Source organism: Antechinus flavipes, chromosome 2 (assembly GCF_016432865.1).
Source record: "Antechinus flavipes isolate AdamAnt ecotype Samford, QLD, Australia chromosome 2, AdamAnt_v2, whole genome shotgun sequence".
Classification (NCBI taxonomy): domain Eukaryota; kingdom Metazoa; phylum Chordata; class Mammalia; order Dasyuromorphia; family Dasyuridae; genus Antechinus; species Antechinus flavipes.
In genome coordinates this window covers 514,129,597-514,146,378 of record NC_067399.1, presented here as the reverse complement: position 1 = coordinate 514,146,378, position 16,782 = coordinate 514,129,597, and the positions used below count along the sequence as shown (strand labels likewise).

At 37.3% G+C, this 16,782-nt stretch overlaps 1 protein-coding gene and 1 long non-coding RNA gene across 5 annotated transcripts in view; one reads left to right on the top strand and one right to left on the bottom strand.

Moving 5' to 3' along the window:
- ACIN1 (apoptotic chromatin condensation inducer 1) overlaps positions 1 to 16,782 on the top strand; it is a 36,920-nt gene that overhangs the window by 9,927 nt on the left and 10,211 nt on the right. For 3 of the 4 annotated variants that reach the window (XM_051980458.1, XM_051980457.1, XM_051980460.1), the window contains exons 4-7: positions 3,719 to 3,807; positions 7,195 to 8,487; positions 9,018 to 9,245; positions 10,679 to 10,794. In XM_051980458.1, the coding sequence (XP_051836418.1) occupies positions 3,719 to 3,807; positions 7,195 to 8,487; positions 9,018 to 9,245; positions 10,679 to 10,794 (1,726 nt within the window). The remainder of the gene's footprint in view (positions 1 to 3,718; positions 3,808 to 7,194; positions 8,488 to 9,017; positions 9,246 to 10,678; positions 10,795 to 16,782) is intronic. The other variant, XM_051980459.1, reaches the window with a different exon arrangement.
- Positions 11,315 to 16,686, bottom strand: LOC127551050 (uncharacterized). The gene is made up of 2 exons (XR_007951000.1): positions 16,591 to 16,686; positions 11,315 to 13,994 (listed from the first exon to the last, which is right to left on the bottom strand). It is a non-coding gene; the product is annotated as an uncharacterized LOC127551050 (long non-coding RNA).

Genomic DNA, 16,782 nt, shown 5'->3' with positions numbered 1-16,782 from the left:
TTTCCCAGGCAATATGGAGAAATAAGGGAATAAGCAATTATTTAGCATCTACTGTGTTTAAGTACTATCACATATGAAACTCATACGATAATATAAAGTAGGTGTTCTTATTATCCTTATTTTCTAGTTGAGAAGACAAAGACAAACAGATTAAGGCTTGCTTAGGGCCATATAGCCAGTAATCATTGGTGGCCAGTTTCGGGTCTTCCTGAGTTTAAATAAAAGAAAAATAAAACAAAGACATAATGAAGCTATAAATTTGTAGAGTGTAGCTTTCTTAACTGCAGGCAAGCGACAGATTGTACTACCAAATAGCTTCATAGACATGTGGGCTTTATTCATTTCTTTAAGTCCTGATTGGTGGTAATGCTGGAGAATGTTAGACCACACTGCTTAAATTTCTTGCTTAAAATAGATTTCAGTGGGCATTATTGCTAGTATCTAGTTAGATTTTTGTGCTTCACAGGCCTGTTTCCTATTTTTTTTCTAGTTATGGGTCTTTCAGTTGTCTGTTATTTAACCACATTGCTTCCTATGAATGCCAGTCTAATTCCTGTACTGGCTAAGAAATCATTTACCTTTCCCATTCCCAAAGATTCTTTCCCCAGCTTTTAAAGGTCACTGCACTAATATTACAGTACAAAATATTACAATAATTCTTTTTGAATTCCATAGACTTCAAGAAATTCTGACCCACCATGTTCCTGACCCATTTTTCTTTTATTTGATTGTTCTGCAGCATATTCACCAACTACTTGTTAAATCTGGTTCTACTCCTTGTTACCATTCAGCTTCCTCACACCTTTTTCTAAGCTGGCATTCATCCTAGTCTCATGACTAGCTCAGCCCCAGGCAGTTCTTATGACAGACCATCTTTTCCAGGTGAAGCCCCTAAGTTCCTTCTCATTCCAGAAGCAATCTTTTAATTCCCTATCTCATCCCATTGAGCTCATCTCCCTTTTAAATTTACCATTTGATTCCTGGTTTCTGTTCGAGGGATGCTTCTAGTGCTTCAGTTAGTTTGTGGACCAGTGGTAACTGGCAAGTTGTTGGTACAGTACAGTCACTAGCAAGTCACCAGACCCCGCTGCTTCTTCAGCTTCTTTTTAACTCCTCACTTTGGTGCCCGTCTGCCAGAGACTGTCTTTGCAATGTTTACTTTATAGGTTCAGAGTTGTCACACAAAATTGAATAAGAAGACAAGTTCTAGGGCTCAGCTCAGCCACTTAGTGTATGGGAGAGTGGATGTGATCTTGGATAAGTCATGCAACCTCTCTCAACTTCAGCTACTGATCTGAAAAGGAGGAATTTCTATCTGCTCTGTCATCACAACATTAGGAAGATTAAATGAGATAATATATGATAGAAGAAAGAATTTTTTTAAATTGTGAAGTATTTTATAGATGTATAATTTAACAGTAACACATTTTGGTAAAAAAAATAACTTATTTAACTTACATAAAAAACATAGTTTTTATAAAGCATTGTAAGGTTTGTAAAGCACTTTTTAATCTTGAGAGGTTGGTGCTATTATCCCCATTTTATAGGAGAGGAAACTGAGATAAAGTTTATATGACTTGGCCAGGCAGGTGTCTAAGAATGGAATTGAGTTCTGGTCTTTCTGACTCTTAAGTCCAATAGTACATACACTGTACCAACTATCTGCCTCTTCTAAATAAAGAGGGAAAATGGGTTTCCTCTCTTTTGTCAATTATCAAATCTCAATTATGTACATATTAACATTTAAGTCTATCTAGTATTCAATTCATATGTTGTAGTTAGTTGACCTTGTACTTTTCCATAACTTTATAGATATGACACATTCTTTTTGGTCTTAACAAAGGGACTGATTAGATGGCCAGCTTCTTTGCTATCTACTTCAGTAGCATTGCCTTGGATGTCATTTTCTAATTTAAATTATTCTGAGTTTTCATTGAAAATTATCATAGCACCAATAATATTGGTCTCTAGCAGATGGTTCTTAGACTCCCACAGGGTCTGACCACAATTCATTCTTCTTAACCCTAGAAATTTTAGGTGCAGGTAGTGTGAGGCTACAAGTTCCTAGTCTCTTCTTGTTGTGAAATTTGGCATCAGTCCTACTTGAGAAAACTCATAGAGAAGAATTCTTCAGTAAATTCTCACCAATCTAATAGAAGCCTTCTAGTCAAGTTGTTAGGACAATAAAATCAGGAAAAGAGAAGAACTTAAGAGTTAAGGAGAATACTTTCTGCCCTACTGAGAAGATTGCTTTAAGCTAATTGATTTAAGTTTGTCCACCATTAGTGTGGAAAGTACTTTCAGTCTCAGCAGTGATATAGAAATAAGGTAGTTAACTATCATCCTAGAATATAATTATCTTTGGACTGTTTAATATACTGTTTCCTTAGGTGTGTTTGTAATTCTAGCTTATCAAAGGAGCTTAGTACCATATTGACATTTTGAGGTATTTGAATTGAATCCAGCCTTTAATTTTACAAATGAAGAAACAGGTGGCCAACTAGAATGTTAAATGACTTGCCTAAAGTACATTTCCTTAGGAAAGGAAAGAACTTTTTTGTCAGCTACATATAGGATGGTTATCCTGTGTGGTATCTATGTGGATCTATGTAAGCAAAAATGTATGTGCTATGACAATCTGTTTAAAACAAATTAGCAGTCAAAAGGTTCACAGGAATAGCAGATTGATTTGTAAAATTGAGAAAATTTTGCGTTTTTGAGTAATAAGAAAAACAAATGGAAACTTTCTGGAAGTTCATGTATATTTTTTGGAGTTAATTGCAGAGCAGAATTGCTTGTTTTTAAATGTGTCCCAGCTTGGTCATATCACCTTTCCATCACAAGTTGCCATGCTTTACAGCTAAAGAATTACTTAGGAGAAATGTTATAAAAGATGTATGACTTAGAGAAATGTATGACTAGAAACAAAGATAAGCTGATCACCCAGTGAGAGTGAAGGAAGGATAACTAATAGATAGCTCATGGCCTCCACTGATAACCACATAATGCTGAGGAATCAATCTCTTCCTCCCCACTTTACACCCTCCCCTTCCCCCCTACCCCCCACTCTCACCCCACCATGTTGGATGAGCAGGAAATGAGCGGGTGGCTCATGAGTGGATTTCTTTAAATTATTGGAAGGAGTGCCCAGAGAGGAAAGAGGGAGTAAGCTTTTAAATAGTACCTATTATCTGCAAGCACTAGGTTAAGTCCTTTCTTAGTATACTGCCTGGCATATAGTAGATAATATCTAAAGACTCCTTCACCTTATCTCCACAAGATAATTGCCATTTTATAACTGAGAAAATTGAGGCAAGCAAAGATTGAGTGACTTGCCCTGGATCACACATCTAGGAAGTGTTTAAGATAGTATTTAAACTCAAGTTTTCCCGAATCCAGGTCCAGAATTCTATCGACTGTACCATCTAGCCATAGAAATTAGATCATACATCCTTTGACTTATTTACAGAACCTGAATTGATTTGGGAATATTTTTTAAATGTTCAATAGGAAACAAAGATGAGAACTCAATTAGAGAACTCTTAAAACTTTTTTGCAGCAGATTTCTAGAGTCTGTATTCATACTGAAGTAACAAATCAGTGTTTTCGTCTATCTGGCCAGGATAGATTTCATGTTAGAATTAAATTCTATAAGGAAAGCAACAGTGGATAAGGTCCCTGACAAGATCCTGACCTCATTTATTTTTCCTTTTGATAGGAAAAAGCTGTTCCATCTCTGAAGAGAAAGGTGAATCTGATGATGAAAGACCAAGAAAAGGAGAAAGACGGTCATCCAGGGTGAGACAGGTAACTACCTCCTGATGCATCTTTCCAAGAGAATAAAAATGCTGTATGAAGATACAGATAAATGACTTCAGGTTTAGCAAATATAATTAAGCACCCCACTAAGTGCAACATACTTTGCTAAATGTTAAGGAAATATAAAGATTAAATGACAAATCTGCTCTCATGAAGCTCACAAACTAGGAAATTGTGATATAAAAGTAAAATATAAAATGATTCATGACAAATTCTTAAGATATAAGCCAAATAATGTTTGAGATTCTAAGAGCAAAAATAAATTCTTGATTGGGGTCCGAAAAAGGGTAAGGAAGGGGAAAGACTTTATAAATATATCTTAAAAGGTGACAAGGGTTTCACAGGTGAAAATTTTTGGAAAAGTAAACAAGAAAGGCACAAAAGTGAGATTGTAGGATATATATATGAGTGGAATCATAAGTAGGGCAAAAAAGAGCAGCTAGAGGGAGGACGAATGTTTTACCTTAGTCTAAGTTGATTTGGTGACACTTGCTTTGGATACAGTTTGTAGTCAATAAATATTAAATGCCAATAATATGTCAGTCACTATGCTAAGAGCTGGGAATACAAATAGAGAAGAAGAAAAAATGATCAGTCCCTCCCCTTAAGGAACTTAACAATCTAATGGAGGGAGATAACTTAAAAAACATAAAAGGAGGTGAGAACAACAACACTGGGAAAGATACTGGGGCAGGAGCATGGTGAAGTCAAAGAACTTCAAAATGAATATTGGAGGAAGGGACAAGGAAGGAGAGTTGAGTTAATGATTCCACCCTTCAAACCCAAGGACAGATGAAGTGTGAGTATCAAGGCTGATTGAATCTTGCAAGATCATGAGACTTATAAATAATGAGGTTTCCTGGGATATGGTGAAGTCAAAGAATTGTGAAATTAGTATAGTTGGGAATGAAATGTCTATCCTGTACCCCTTCCCTAAATGGAGGTTGAGTTTGTACTGCCCCTTGAGCAGATATTGCTACTCATCTGTATATATTCAACAGTAAGCTACTCATGAGAGGAAGAACTAATGTAAAAGATAATGTGGAAATAGAATCAGCTTAATCTTAAAATTGATTTGTGTGGTTAATGAAAGGCAGAGATTTTAAATGACACCATGGTTTCAGAGTTGAGTGTTTTGAATAAAGCAGTGAGAAAGTACCATTTACAGAAATAGGCAAGTCAGAAGGGGGATCCGTTTTGGGTAAAAAGAAAAGTTTGGCTTTGAATGTGCTGAGGTTAAGATGCTAACTAGAAATAATAAACTCTAGAAAATGAGATGTGTGACTCTAGATCTTGGAAGAAAGGTCAAAATTTAAGGCATAGATTTGAGACTCCACCACATACAGCATCGAAGCATAGATAAATGGTTAGAAATTAAATTGTTTAGGGAGAGCATGTAGAGAGAAGAGATCAGGGACACATTCTTAAAGGAAATATTAAGGAAGTTAGCAAATGAATTAAAGAAAAAAAATTAAAAGTAGAAGAACCAGGAAAATATCATGTTACTGAAGCCAAGGAAAAGAAAGGTAGTAATTCAGTAAAACAATGATCAGTAGTGTCTAAAACTATAGCAAAACTCTAAAACTTTTTCATTATACATACAAAGTCATGCAAAATATTTCCACTGGAAGAAAATGTAAAAAATATGCTTCAGTCTTAGAGTTTATCAGTTCTTTGGAGTTAGATAGCATTTTTCATTATAAATTAGAATTGTCATGGATCATTGTAATGATTGGAATTAGCTAAGTCTTACAATTGATCTTTGCAATATTACTATTACTATGTACAACATTCTCCTAGTTCTGCGTACTGCACTCTGCATCAGCTCATACGTCTTCCAGGTTTTTCTGAAACATCCTCCTTATCATATATCACAGCTTAGTCAGCCATTGTCCTCAGATGAGGACATCTCAGTTTCCAGTTTTTTGCCACCACAAAAAAGTTGCTATAAGTATTTTTGTACATATAGGTCCGTTTTTCCTTTTTTTTTTTTTTTTTTTTTTCTTTTTCTTTTTTTAAAAATCTTTGGGTGTATGTGTATGTGTGTATGTGTATATATGTGTGTGTGTATATATATATTGTAGTGGTATTTCTGAGTCAAAGGATATATTTATTTTTATAGCCTATTGGGCACAGTTCTAAATTGTTCTTCATAATGGTTAGACTAGTTCACAACTATATCATCAGTGCAACTGTGTCCCTATTTTCCTTTCAACATTTGTCATTTTTTCCTGTATTTTTAGTCAGTCTGATACGTATGAGGTGGTACCTCAGAATTGTTTCAATTTGTAGTTTTGTAATTGATTTAGAATAGTTTTCATATTATTTATTTTCAGTTTTTTCTTATAATTGAATTACTTTGATGTCTTATTCTAAAAACTCCCTGTTCATACCCTTTGACCATTTATCAATTGAGGAATGGCTCTCATTTTTATAAATTTGGCTTAGTTCCCCATATGTTAGAGAAATGAGGACTTTTATCTAAGAAATTTACTATTAAATTTTCCCCCAGTTTCTAACTTTCCTTCTAATTTTGGCTGCATTGGTTTCGTTTGTGCAAAAAGCTTTTATTTCCACATAATCAAAATTCCCCTTTTTATCCCCACTATCCTTTGTTTTCTATTTAGTTATGAACTTTTCCCTTATCTATTGATCAGATAGATAATTTCTTCCATGCTCTCCTAATTTATTTATGATGTCACCCAAATTGTCAATATTGCCAAAACAGCTCCTAATTAGAAAAGTTAATAGTAACTTTTGTAAATACTAGCTAATTGTAACCTCTAACATTGCACTACTACCTTTGCAGTCTTTAGAATTATGATTGTAACACATATTTAATTAAAATGTCTGGTATTAGAAAAAATAGCTTGACAGGAAGGACTGTAGTTAAAAATGAAATTTATGTAAAAATAAGATATATAAATTAAACAGTTTTTAAATTTGGGCCTACTATTTCATTAGTAGGGAGCTATCAATAAGTAAATTACTGTATTAGTACAGGTAAGCACTTTCTCTATAACTTTATAATTTTAAGAGAGCCACTTCGGACATTAAAGTTAAATGACTTTCTCAGGATCATAAAATCTAGTACATGTCTGAGGCAAGATTTAACTCAACTTTGAACTTCCTGACTCAAAGCTTAACTTATCCACTATGCCATGCTGTCTTTAAACAAAAACAAGATTTTTTTTTTTTTAAGGAAATTGTTTAGCATTGCCATCTCTTTCTATAGTATTTAATGTCTTAAGTTTCTCCTCCAGGGTGCCTTTCTAGATTTCTTTTTTCCCCCTTCCCTAGAACTGTTAGTAAGCATATGTAGAGCCAACATCTCTACTTATTATGTGTATTTTTTTTTTTTAATTTTTATTTTAGGCAAGAGCAGCCAAGCTTTCTGAAAGTAGCCAGGCTCCTGAGGAAGAGGAGGAACGGGAGACACCTTCCAGAAATCTGAGAGCCAGAGCAGATCGAAATGTGAAAACAGAGGAAGACGAAGACGAAGAGGAGGAAGAAGAGGAAGAAGATGAAGAGGAGGAGGAGGAGGAGGAGGAGGAAGAAATGCAAAAAGTTGTTGAGCTGCCAGTTTTGAAACAGTTTCAAGAGGAAAAAGAGGAAACCAGAGCAGCATTTCAGGAGATAATTGAGGGAGTAACTAGAAGCACAGAAATCCAGGAGCAGGAAGAGCTGGAGGGAGGAGGAAGAACAACAAGGGCTCAGCAAGAAGTGGAAACTTGTCAGCTAACCAGATTGCAGCAAGAGAAAGATGTAAAAGCACCAGAAGTTAAAGTGGAAGAAAAGGAAGAGGATGAAGGAGAAAGAGAAGTAAAAGCTACAAAATCCCCAGAAGAAAAACAAAAATCTCCTTCCCCACCTCGACTGACTGAAGATCTACTGAAGGTTTCCCTTAGGCCACAACCAGAACAAGTTGCCAATGAGGAAGAGAGTCCCCCACCCCTGCTGACCAAGGAAGCATCCACTCCACCAGCTCCAAGTGAGCCCCCCACTGGGGAAGAGACAGAGCTCTTGGAAGGCCCAGCCCCTCCTGACCTTACCCAGAGGTCTCCTCCCTGTGAAGAGGCTGAGGCCAAAGAATTACTTTTACCCCCACACACTGTCCAGGTGGGAGGAAGGCTGCCTTCCTTGCCAAGCCCTGCAGGCACCAAAGCAAAGTCTCCAACAGAGATAGCACAAGAGGGAAATTCCCTTCTTCCAATTGAAACAAGCACAGTGATTGCACCCCCAGGTGAGGAGGCTTTTCAAAGTGAGCCAGAACGTTCTGCTCCACTGATTGCTCTAAGAGCTGAGGAATCAAACCTAGGCAAGGTAAACACTGAGGTTCCCTCTGAACAGCCCCCATCTTTGGTTCAGAAGGAAAGCAAAGGAGACTCTCCTATCCCTCTATCAAGCCACAGGACAAAACGTTCAGCTGATTCATCCCCCTCCAGCCAATCTTCATCATCTTCCTCCACCTCCCGATCAAGATCCCGCTCTCCAGACAGCTCAGGCTCTAGATCCCGCTCACCTCCCAGATCCAAGCAGAGGGATTCATCTTGGTCACGCTCTTGTTCCAACCCCCGTTCAGGAACCCAAGTAGGCTCCAGATCAACATCAGAGTCTAGGTCCCGTTCTCGTTCTCGATCTCGTTCAGCATCTAGCAATAGTAGAAAAGTGAGTAGTTTCCATTTATATACCTTATGTTACTTGTTTTTTTATATCAACATTATTTACATCCCTGACTTTATATATATTCTCTTTCAGCATCCAGCCTATTCCTATTTCTCACTTTGCATTTTGCTTTAGAATTCACTTTAAATTTCCTATCCTATAATTTACACCTGGGTGGGTTCCTTTTTCATTCAGAACCCCTATCTAACTGAGTCTGATTCCATCTTCCAGTCTAAAGCAAGTTTGAGAATTCTAGAGCATTGCTGACTATTGAATCAAAGAAGTTAATAATTCTAACACTAAAAAGAACAAGTTAAAAAGAACTTGAGGTAGTCAGATTAAAAATACATAGACTACCATTGGGGATTGAACTATTTTAATTATAAGTTATTAGCTTAAATTTGAGCTGAGACAGAACAAGTTTTGAGGATCCCTTTATTAAGCTGAATAAATAGGAAGTGGAAAACTAGAGAATACCTTACTAGAACCAAACACTTGTGTTCTTATGATGTTCCCCACTCTGATTTTCTCAGTCTCGGAGCCCTGGAGTTTCCAGGGATAGCAGCACCAGCTACTCTCACACCAAAGATCCCTCTCCTGGGCAGGAGATTGCACCTCTCAGCAGTCCGTCAGTGCCACAGCAGCAGGTCCTTGAACCAAAAGAGAGGACTACCGTCTCTCCAGCCTTTGCCCCAGTGAGGGTTGTGAGCCAGGCTGAACCAGTTGAGAAGCATAAGACCCAAAGGTTGAAGCCAGAGCGGGTAGGCTATGGTACTTCCTTACCAGTGGGCAAGAGATGATCACTACCTGTCTTTTAACTTAACAATTATGTAGTATTTTAGGATTCACAAAGCATTTTCTTCACAACATTGTGAGAGTAGATATTGTGAGTATTATTATTTAAAAAAACAAAGTACTGAGGCTGAGAGTGTGTGCCTTGCTCAAAGTCACACAAACCTTAAATATCACAGAGCTGGAATTTGAACTTAATATTCTTTTTTTTTTTTAATTATTATAGCTTTTTATTGACAAGAACATATGCATGGATAATTTTTCAACATTGACCCTTGCAATCACTTCTGTTACAGCTTTTCCCTTTCTTCCCTCCACCCCCTCTCTTAGATGGCAGGCAATCTCATACATGTTAAATAAACATGTTAAAGTATAGCTTAAATACAATACATGTGTACATATTTATACAGTTTTCTTGTTGCACAAGAAAAATCGGATTTAGAAAGGTAAAAATAACCTGGAAAGAAAAACAAAAATGCAAGCAGTCCACACTCATTACCAGTGTTCTTCATTGAGTGTAGCTATGAATCTACTATTTTTAACTCTTTAAGTCCAGTATTCTTTCTGTAAGCCATGCTGCCTGTACCTGAATTGAACTGGAGTAGAGTGGATCCTCCTATTGAATTTTTGGACTTGCATGAGAGAGGAAAAAGAGGGGAAAGACAGGGTTAGGAGCTTGTGAAGGAAATGAAAGAAAGAACAGTAGGTATAATTTCAGTGTTCTTGAAACATATTAGGTTGTCATTTAAGTAACTTTAAAGTAGACTTGATAAAGCAATTGGATTATATTGCTCATCTTTTAGAGCTTAGCTATCTCATATAGAATTTCACAAGATAAAAACAATCTGTCCTTCATTCAGCAGAACTCATGGATTTGTTGCTCTCTTGAGCTATGTGAGTTGTTCTCATCTCATCTTGGTACTGACTGGAATGTAGAAAGGACTCCTTATCTATTATGGTCTTTCTTGGGTATATATAGAATTAGTGTATTTCGGCCTTCTTTAGCTCACAAAAGTTAACAGACTCTAATGCCTAACTGGCAAAATCACATCGCCTTCTGTGACCAAAAGTAGCCTGCCTTTCGGCTTTAGAGCAGAATTGAAATTCAGAACTCTGAGCTTTCTGCTCAGCTAATGAAAACCTCCTATAAGATGCTGTTGTAGAAATTGTCCAAGTTCCTTAAGCCATGTTCCACTTAGTGACCCACTTCTGAAATGAAATGATGATGTGGTGTAGGATAGCTAGACGTTGGGTATATTGAGCTACCAGGGCAGAATGTGCTCATCAGATCCAGGTAAACTTCTGTTCAGCACTTAATATATGGAGAACATTGTAATAAAGGAAATACAAAGTTAACTTTCTAAACTATGTGGTATTTTTGTTTTTTCTTGCTTTTTGACAGGGAAGTCCCAAAAAGTCTGAAGTTGAAGAGGCAGAAGCACCTACCATCATAGAGACCCAAGCCCCAGAGGTGCAGACCCTTCAACAGCCAGCTCCAGGAAGCAGCCAGCACACTGTGTAAGTCACACCTTTGAATTGGAGTCTCATGAATAACTGGAAATTGAGGGTGTAATCTTGTTATTCCCCTAATTCATAAGAATCTAGTACTGGACGGGTTTCTAGAAGTCGGCTAGTTCAGCCCCCTTCTTTTACAGAAGAGGATATTAAGGATTTTAGTACATGAGTTATTTGTTCAAGGTTATAATAGGAAGGAAGAATGAGCTAGGATTTGCTTTCCTGAACTTTTGGATTACATATCCAAATGTTCTTTTCACTGTATCAACTGTAGAGGCAAAATTTTATCTGGACATGGTCTAGGTTGTTTTTACTGTGCTAGTAGCTACTACCAGCATTCCACAAAGAAGTGTGGGAAGTGGTACTGAAAACAGGACAACTGAAAACGGTGATGGATGTCACAACCAGCCATTTTTGTTAAGAGGCAGCAGGGAGTTGTGCTTCTAAATTCAGGACCTAATCAGTCTTATTAAGATTATGAAATAAGTATAAAGAAATAGCAATGTTTATATGAAGCCAGAAATTTTTTTTTTGAGAATTTAAGTATATTTTACTCTTCAGAATTGTTCAAAAACATCTAGGTTTGATAGTTGTTAACTAGCAAGTGTGATGCCAAAAACTATCTTTTAGGAACTATTGTTAATATTTTAATTATAATAAGCACCAGAGTTCTAATGTTCCATTAATAGAACTGTCTGATTCTGAGGTTGTAGGAAACTTAAGGGAATTTCAGAATTAGAAGAGAGATTTATTCTTTTTTGCTATAATATTTCCTGGTCAAACAATAACTAGAGAATAGAGTGTTGCATTTTAGGAAAGACATTGACAAACTGAAGCATGTCCAGAATAGGATAAGATGAAAGAAGTGGGGATAAATAGCCCAAAGAAATAAAGATTCTGGCATTAGAGAAGAGATATAATCAGTTCTTCAGATATTATAAGGAGTTTTCATAGGGAAGAGGAATTAGGTTTGTTCTGTTGAGATCCAGAGGTCGTTAGAAACAGGAACAGTGAGCAGAAATTTCAGAGAAGCAGATTCAGACTTGATATAAAGAAAAAGTTTCTAACAGAGTTGCAATAGGCTTTTGAGGGAGGTAGTGGATTTATTCTCATTAGAGATTTTCAGGCATAGTATAGATGACTGTTATAGGTGCAAGGTTAGACCAATTTGCTGCCAATATATTTTGAACCTGAGATTTAGTGACTTGAAAGTTACTTGTTTGGACCTATCCTGCATTTCTAGGTCTCATTAGTCTCATTAAAATAGTTGACATATGGAAGAAGCTCAGTGTTACTGATTACTATTATAGATGTAGCAACCATTTTGATGAATTTTCGCCTCACTTAAAAGTCTAAGTGAAGGTGAAACATCGTGGGAATAAGTTACTCATTATGAAGACTGCAGTGTGTGAATAACTTTTCAATGTAATATTTCAACCAAAATTTTTTCAAACCTATTTCCAAGTCATTTTAAATTAACATTAATGTCATTTCTCCCTAGGTCTGTAATAGTCAAATAATTTGTTTCTGAAGACTCTAAAATAATTTTTTTCCTTTGATTGGGGACAGATATTTTGCCTGGTTTTCAAATTATTTTAATGGCTTTATGTTCCATATAGTTCTTGCCTTTGGATAAGACCCTATGTTAATGTCATCACTGCTGTCATGCTAGTAAGTTGCATCTACTGCCATCATGTGGCCATTAGATTTTATTTTTAAAACAGGATTGGCACCACTTCCTTTGAAAGATGTTTGTTTTTCCTTCTTTAAATGGGTGCATTATTCTCTGGAAAAGAGTTTTTTTCTTCTAGGAACATAAAGTGACAACCCATCGGATCCTGGAAGGTGTTAAGGATTGCTGGCCCCAGCTTACATCTCCAGTCAGGATCTGGGGTTCCCTGTGCTTTATCAGTCTGAGGTACCCCATAAAGGGGTACAGCTTTTTATTTGTATAACTGCAACTTTGAAGTAGGTATTTATAAGCCTGGTGTTAGTGGGCCCAGAAAACTGTTTCCTGTACTTGTTGAAGAGCAGGCGATTTTTAGAATCCCAGATCTTGTCTTTGGAAAGGTACTCTGCACAAAGAAGAGGCAAGCAATTTATCGCTTTGTTTTTTTTTTTTTTTTTTTTTTCTTTTACAATAGGAAGCCTTAAGCAGAGCTTTGAGTCAAATCTGGATTTTTTCCCCCCAAGTAAAAGTGATTTTGACTTTTTATTCTAAACATGAAATCTTCAAATCAGTTTGAATTTGATGGGTTGATGGAGGAGGATAAAGGGTACCACTTGGGGCAAAGATGTTCTTTTCCATTGTTATCTAGGTAAGCTGTGGTTGCTGTGGTTATATAACTAGGGGAATAATTTGGTGCACAGATTCAATATAGGCTTGGGGAGGGGGCAGGGGTGAGGAAAGCACACCAAACATCTACTTCCTGACCCTGTGCTCATCAGTTGGTCCATTCACCATTCCAACAAAAAGACTTAAACTAAAGGCCTAAACTACACTATGTTGGCATTAGATTTGGTAAAGTAATATTTCAGGTTTTTGCCTATATCTATGGAGGAACTATTTTAAAGAAATACAATATTTTCTGGGTACTCCTGGGCCATTGATTCTTCCAGTGGTCTTCTGGAACTATAACCAGTTTCCTAAGAGGGATCAGCAATACTAAATGAAAATCTTATTCTTTCATGACTCATTTAAGCAAATTTTTTTTTTAACAACTTTTTATTGATAGAACTCATGCCAGGGTAATTTTTTACAACATTATTCCTTGCATTCACTTCTGTTCCGATTTTTCCCCTCCCTCCCTCCACCCCCTCCCCCAGATGGCAAGCAATCCTTTACATGTTGAATAGGTTACAGTATATCCTGGATACAATATACGTGTGCAGAACCAAACAGTTTTCTTGTTGCACAGGGAGAATTGAATTCAGAAGGTATATCATTTAAGCAAGTTAAGGAATTTCAGAAATGGAAGTAAGCTGTGCTGCTTTAAAACATTAGAAAAGCCAGTTGTCTTGCAAAATCCCCTTCCTTGAAAGGGGCTGGCTTCCTCTATGGCTGGTATTTTGACTTTTAGCTGCATTTTATTCAAGTAGGCCAGACTTTTGATTGGGAGTAGAGATTCTCATTGATCAAGCAGGAGTAGGAGTCTCAGATCCCAATCCAGCTGAGATCTTTTTCCAAATTCCTATCTTTCTGCCTATAAGTTAAAAAAAAAAGTTTCCAAGTCATTTCAGTCTCAATCTTGAGTGCATCTTCGTAACTTATCAGTTGATTTATCTCTGAACATTTTAAAGTATAATTTTTATTTATCTACAACCCAGTGGCAGTATTAGTGTAGCTGCCTGGCATTGTGCACATTCACATTTTCTCTTCATATGTATGAGAAGACCTCACAGATTAATCTACCCTCCCTAAGGTATTTGGGCCCCTATTACCACAAGTTTGTCAAGAGATAGAATTGAGTCATTTATTATTACTCTTAATTTGAATTTTGAAATATTAATTTTAGAGTTTGAAAGTTCAACTATTAATCTGGAATCCTTATTAAGGGGTCTTTCCATAGCAATTCTTTTCAGTTCCCTCTGAATCGTCTGGAATAACTTTGGGGCTTGAGTTCAATCATGTGTAGTGTGTTACTTTGTTTTTCCATCAACTAGTCCAAACTATTTGAACTCCTAGTTACATTTTTTTCATTTCAGTTTGAACTCTTAAACTGAATTTCCTACCTCCAGGTTACACTGTGCTTTTTGTCTGGGCTTCATCATACTATATCAGGGGTCCTCAGACTTTTTAAATAGGGGGCCATTTCACTGTCCATCAGAGTGTTGGAGGGCTGGATTATAGTAAAAACAAAATCTTTGTTTTATGGGCCATTAAATAAAGAAACTTCTTAGCCCTGGGTGAGGGGGATAATCGTCCTCAGCTGCCGCATCTGGCCTGAGGGCAGTAGTTTGAGGACGCCTGTAATAACTATATCACTAATAGTGGGTGGAAATACATAAAAGGTAGTTTTCACACTTTTAAGCTTATTAGGGATATTTGTAAATGAATGCAAAGGATATAAAACATGCCTTTTTTTCCCTAAGATATGACAAAGAGCAGCTGAGTGGTACAGCAAAAGCTCACTAAAACAGTCTTAGAACTAAGGTTATGAGAGATTATTCCACCACCTCACCTTTTAGGTTATGTTTTGTTTGTTTTCTTCTCCTGAGGTTTTTGATCTCTTAACATATTCACAGAATTTATTTTAATAGGATAATCTGGGCATATGAAAAGCACAAACCCGTTGTGTCTTGAGGATGATGGAGGGATGGTAAGAAGGGCATCATGATAACCTCACACTTTTAATATAGAATTCTTCCTTAAAGGAAGGAAGGAAGGAAAATTCCCCCTTCTGGGGAAGGGTATTATCAGTTGGAAAGTACCTCAGGACAGCAGGTGGTAATCTCAGCCCAGCTCAAAATAGAAGGTGTTGGAAGGTAATGATTTATATGGGTATTCTGTATAAAATATTTTTAGGGAAAATTATTCAACATATTCAGCAAGCATTTATTTAGCATCTACATTTTTGAAACCATCAATCACCCCATAACCATAATGTTAGAGAAAGAACTATCCAACTCTTTTAGAATATCCCAAAAATAACCTGAATCATTTCAAATAAGATCTATATTAAATATTCACATATGAACTAATGCTGGATAAGGGGGAGAGCCTTTAAAACCTGATGAAGTCTTCCACCCAAGATAAAAGTGACAGATTGGTTAGAGTGGCCATTGAGAAGCAGAGAGAAAGGAAGTGAGGCCTTTACTAGCTTTCCAGGTTATAGCCTAGAGTGCCCTTCATTGGGGTATAGAGGAAGCCTCATTTCTGAGATTAAAAGTTTGGTGTTTGCAAAAGAGATGCTGGACTTGGGGTTACACTCTTAGAAGCAAATCTTAAGGCAACGAATACTTATTGAATGCTTACCCATGCTTCATTTTGTCAAAAATAACTGTTCTACACTAAACCATTGTTATGGTGGTAATGATTCTGCTTGACTTTGTCCTCTGGACTTCAGGCTGCTCCTTCCTGTCTAGCATAGGCTTTTCTTCTGCCTCATCCTTTCAATTTCACTTTATTCCTGGTCCCCTCTTAGTTATAAATCATTAGAGCTGGATGGGACCTTTCAAATGATCTATCCTGATGCCCTCGTTTTGCAAATGAAGAAAACGGGCCCAGATCAGTAAAGGAATTAAAGACTGCAAAAGGAGTTGTAGAACTGGGACTAGAAGCTAGAGCATCTGACCCCCCAAGTCACATTGCTCTCCCCTCAAATTGAGAGTAGCAAGCAGCCTCAGGCCGAATATCTCACACTCAAGTCACTTAGACTGCCTCAGTCTTTTTCTTTGCCTGTGTTTCCGCATTGAGGCAAAGATGACATTATTAAAGCACTACCAAACAAAGTTGTTTGTCATCTCTTTAGAGACCCCTATCTTTTTTCTTTTCCCTTCTCACTTTCCAGTAGCCAGCTGTCCTTGAGAAAAGGGGTGGTGGGGAGTAACACATGGGCCTTACAGCTGCAAAGCTGACCTGTTCCCATGGTGACTCAGTAGTACAGTTAATTAACACTCCCCCCCAACCCCTAGGATTCCGACTGGCTGATCTGGTTTCAGGTTCCACCCTGGGAGTGTGGGGGAGGGGAGCTATGGGTGTGTAGTGGGAGGGGGAAGACAGTGAGACTCCTGCTTATATCCTATCTGTCCATATCTGCTTCATCCCTGGCTTTGTTACCTTGTTCTTCACTCTCTTACCCAATTCTTTCTTTTCCTCGTCCTCTGGAAGCTTCCAAGTAAAGTAAGCAGCACTAACTTTCAATGTCTTTCCCGCCCCTCGGCCCTTCTCCTGAGGACTAGGAGAAAGCAGGCCTTCCCCTGGGGTCAGCCCCCAGTAGCCATTGTAACTTGAGTGAGTACCGAAGGGGGAAAGGCCAGGCCTCTCGAGCC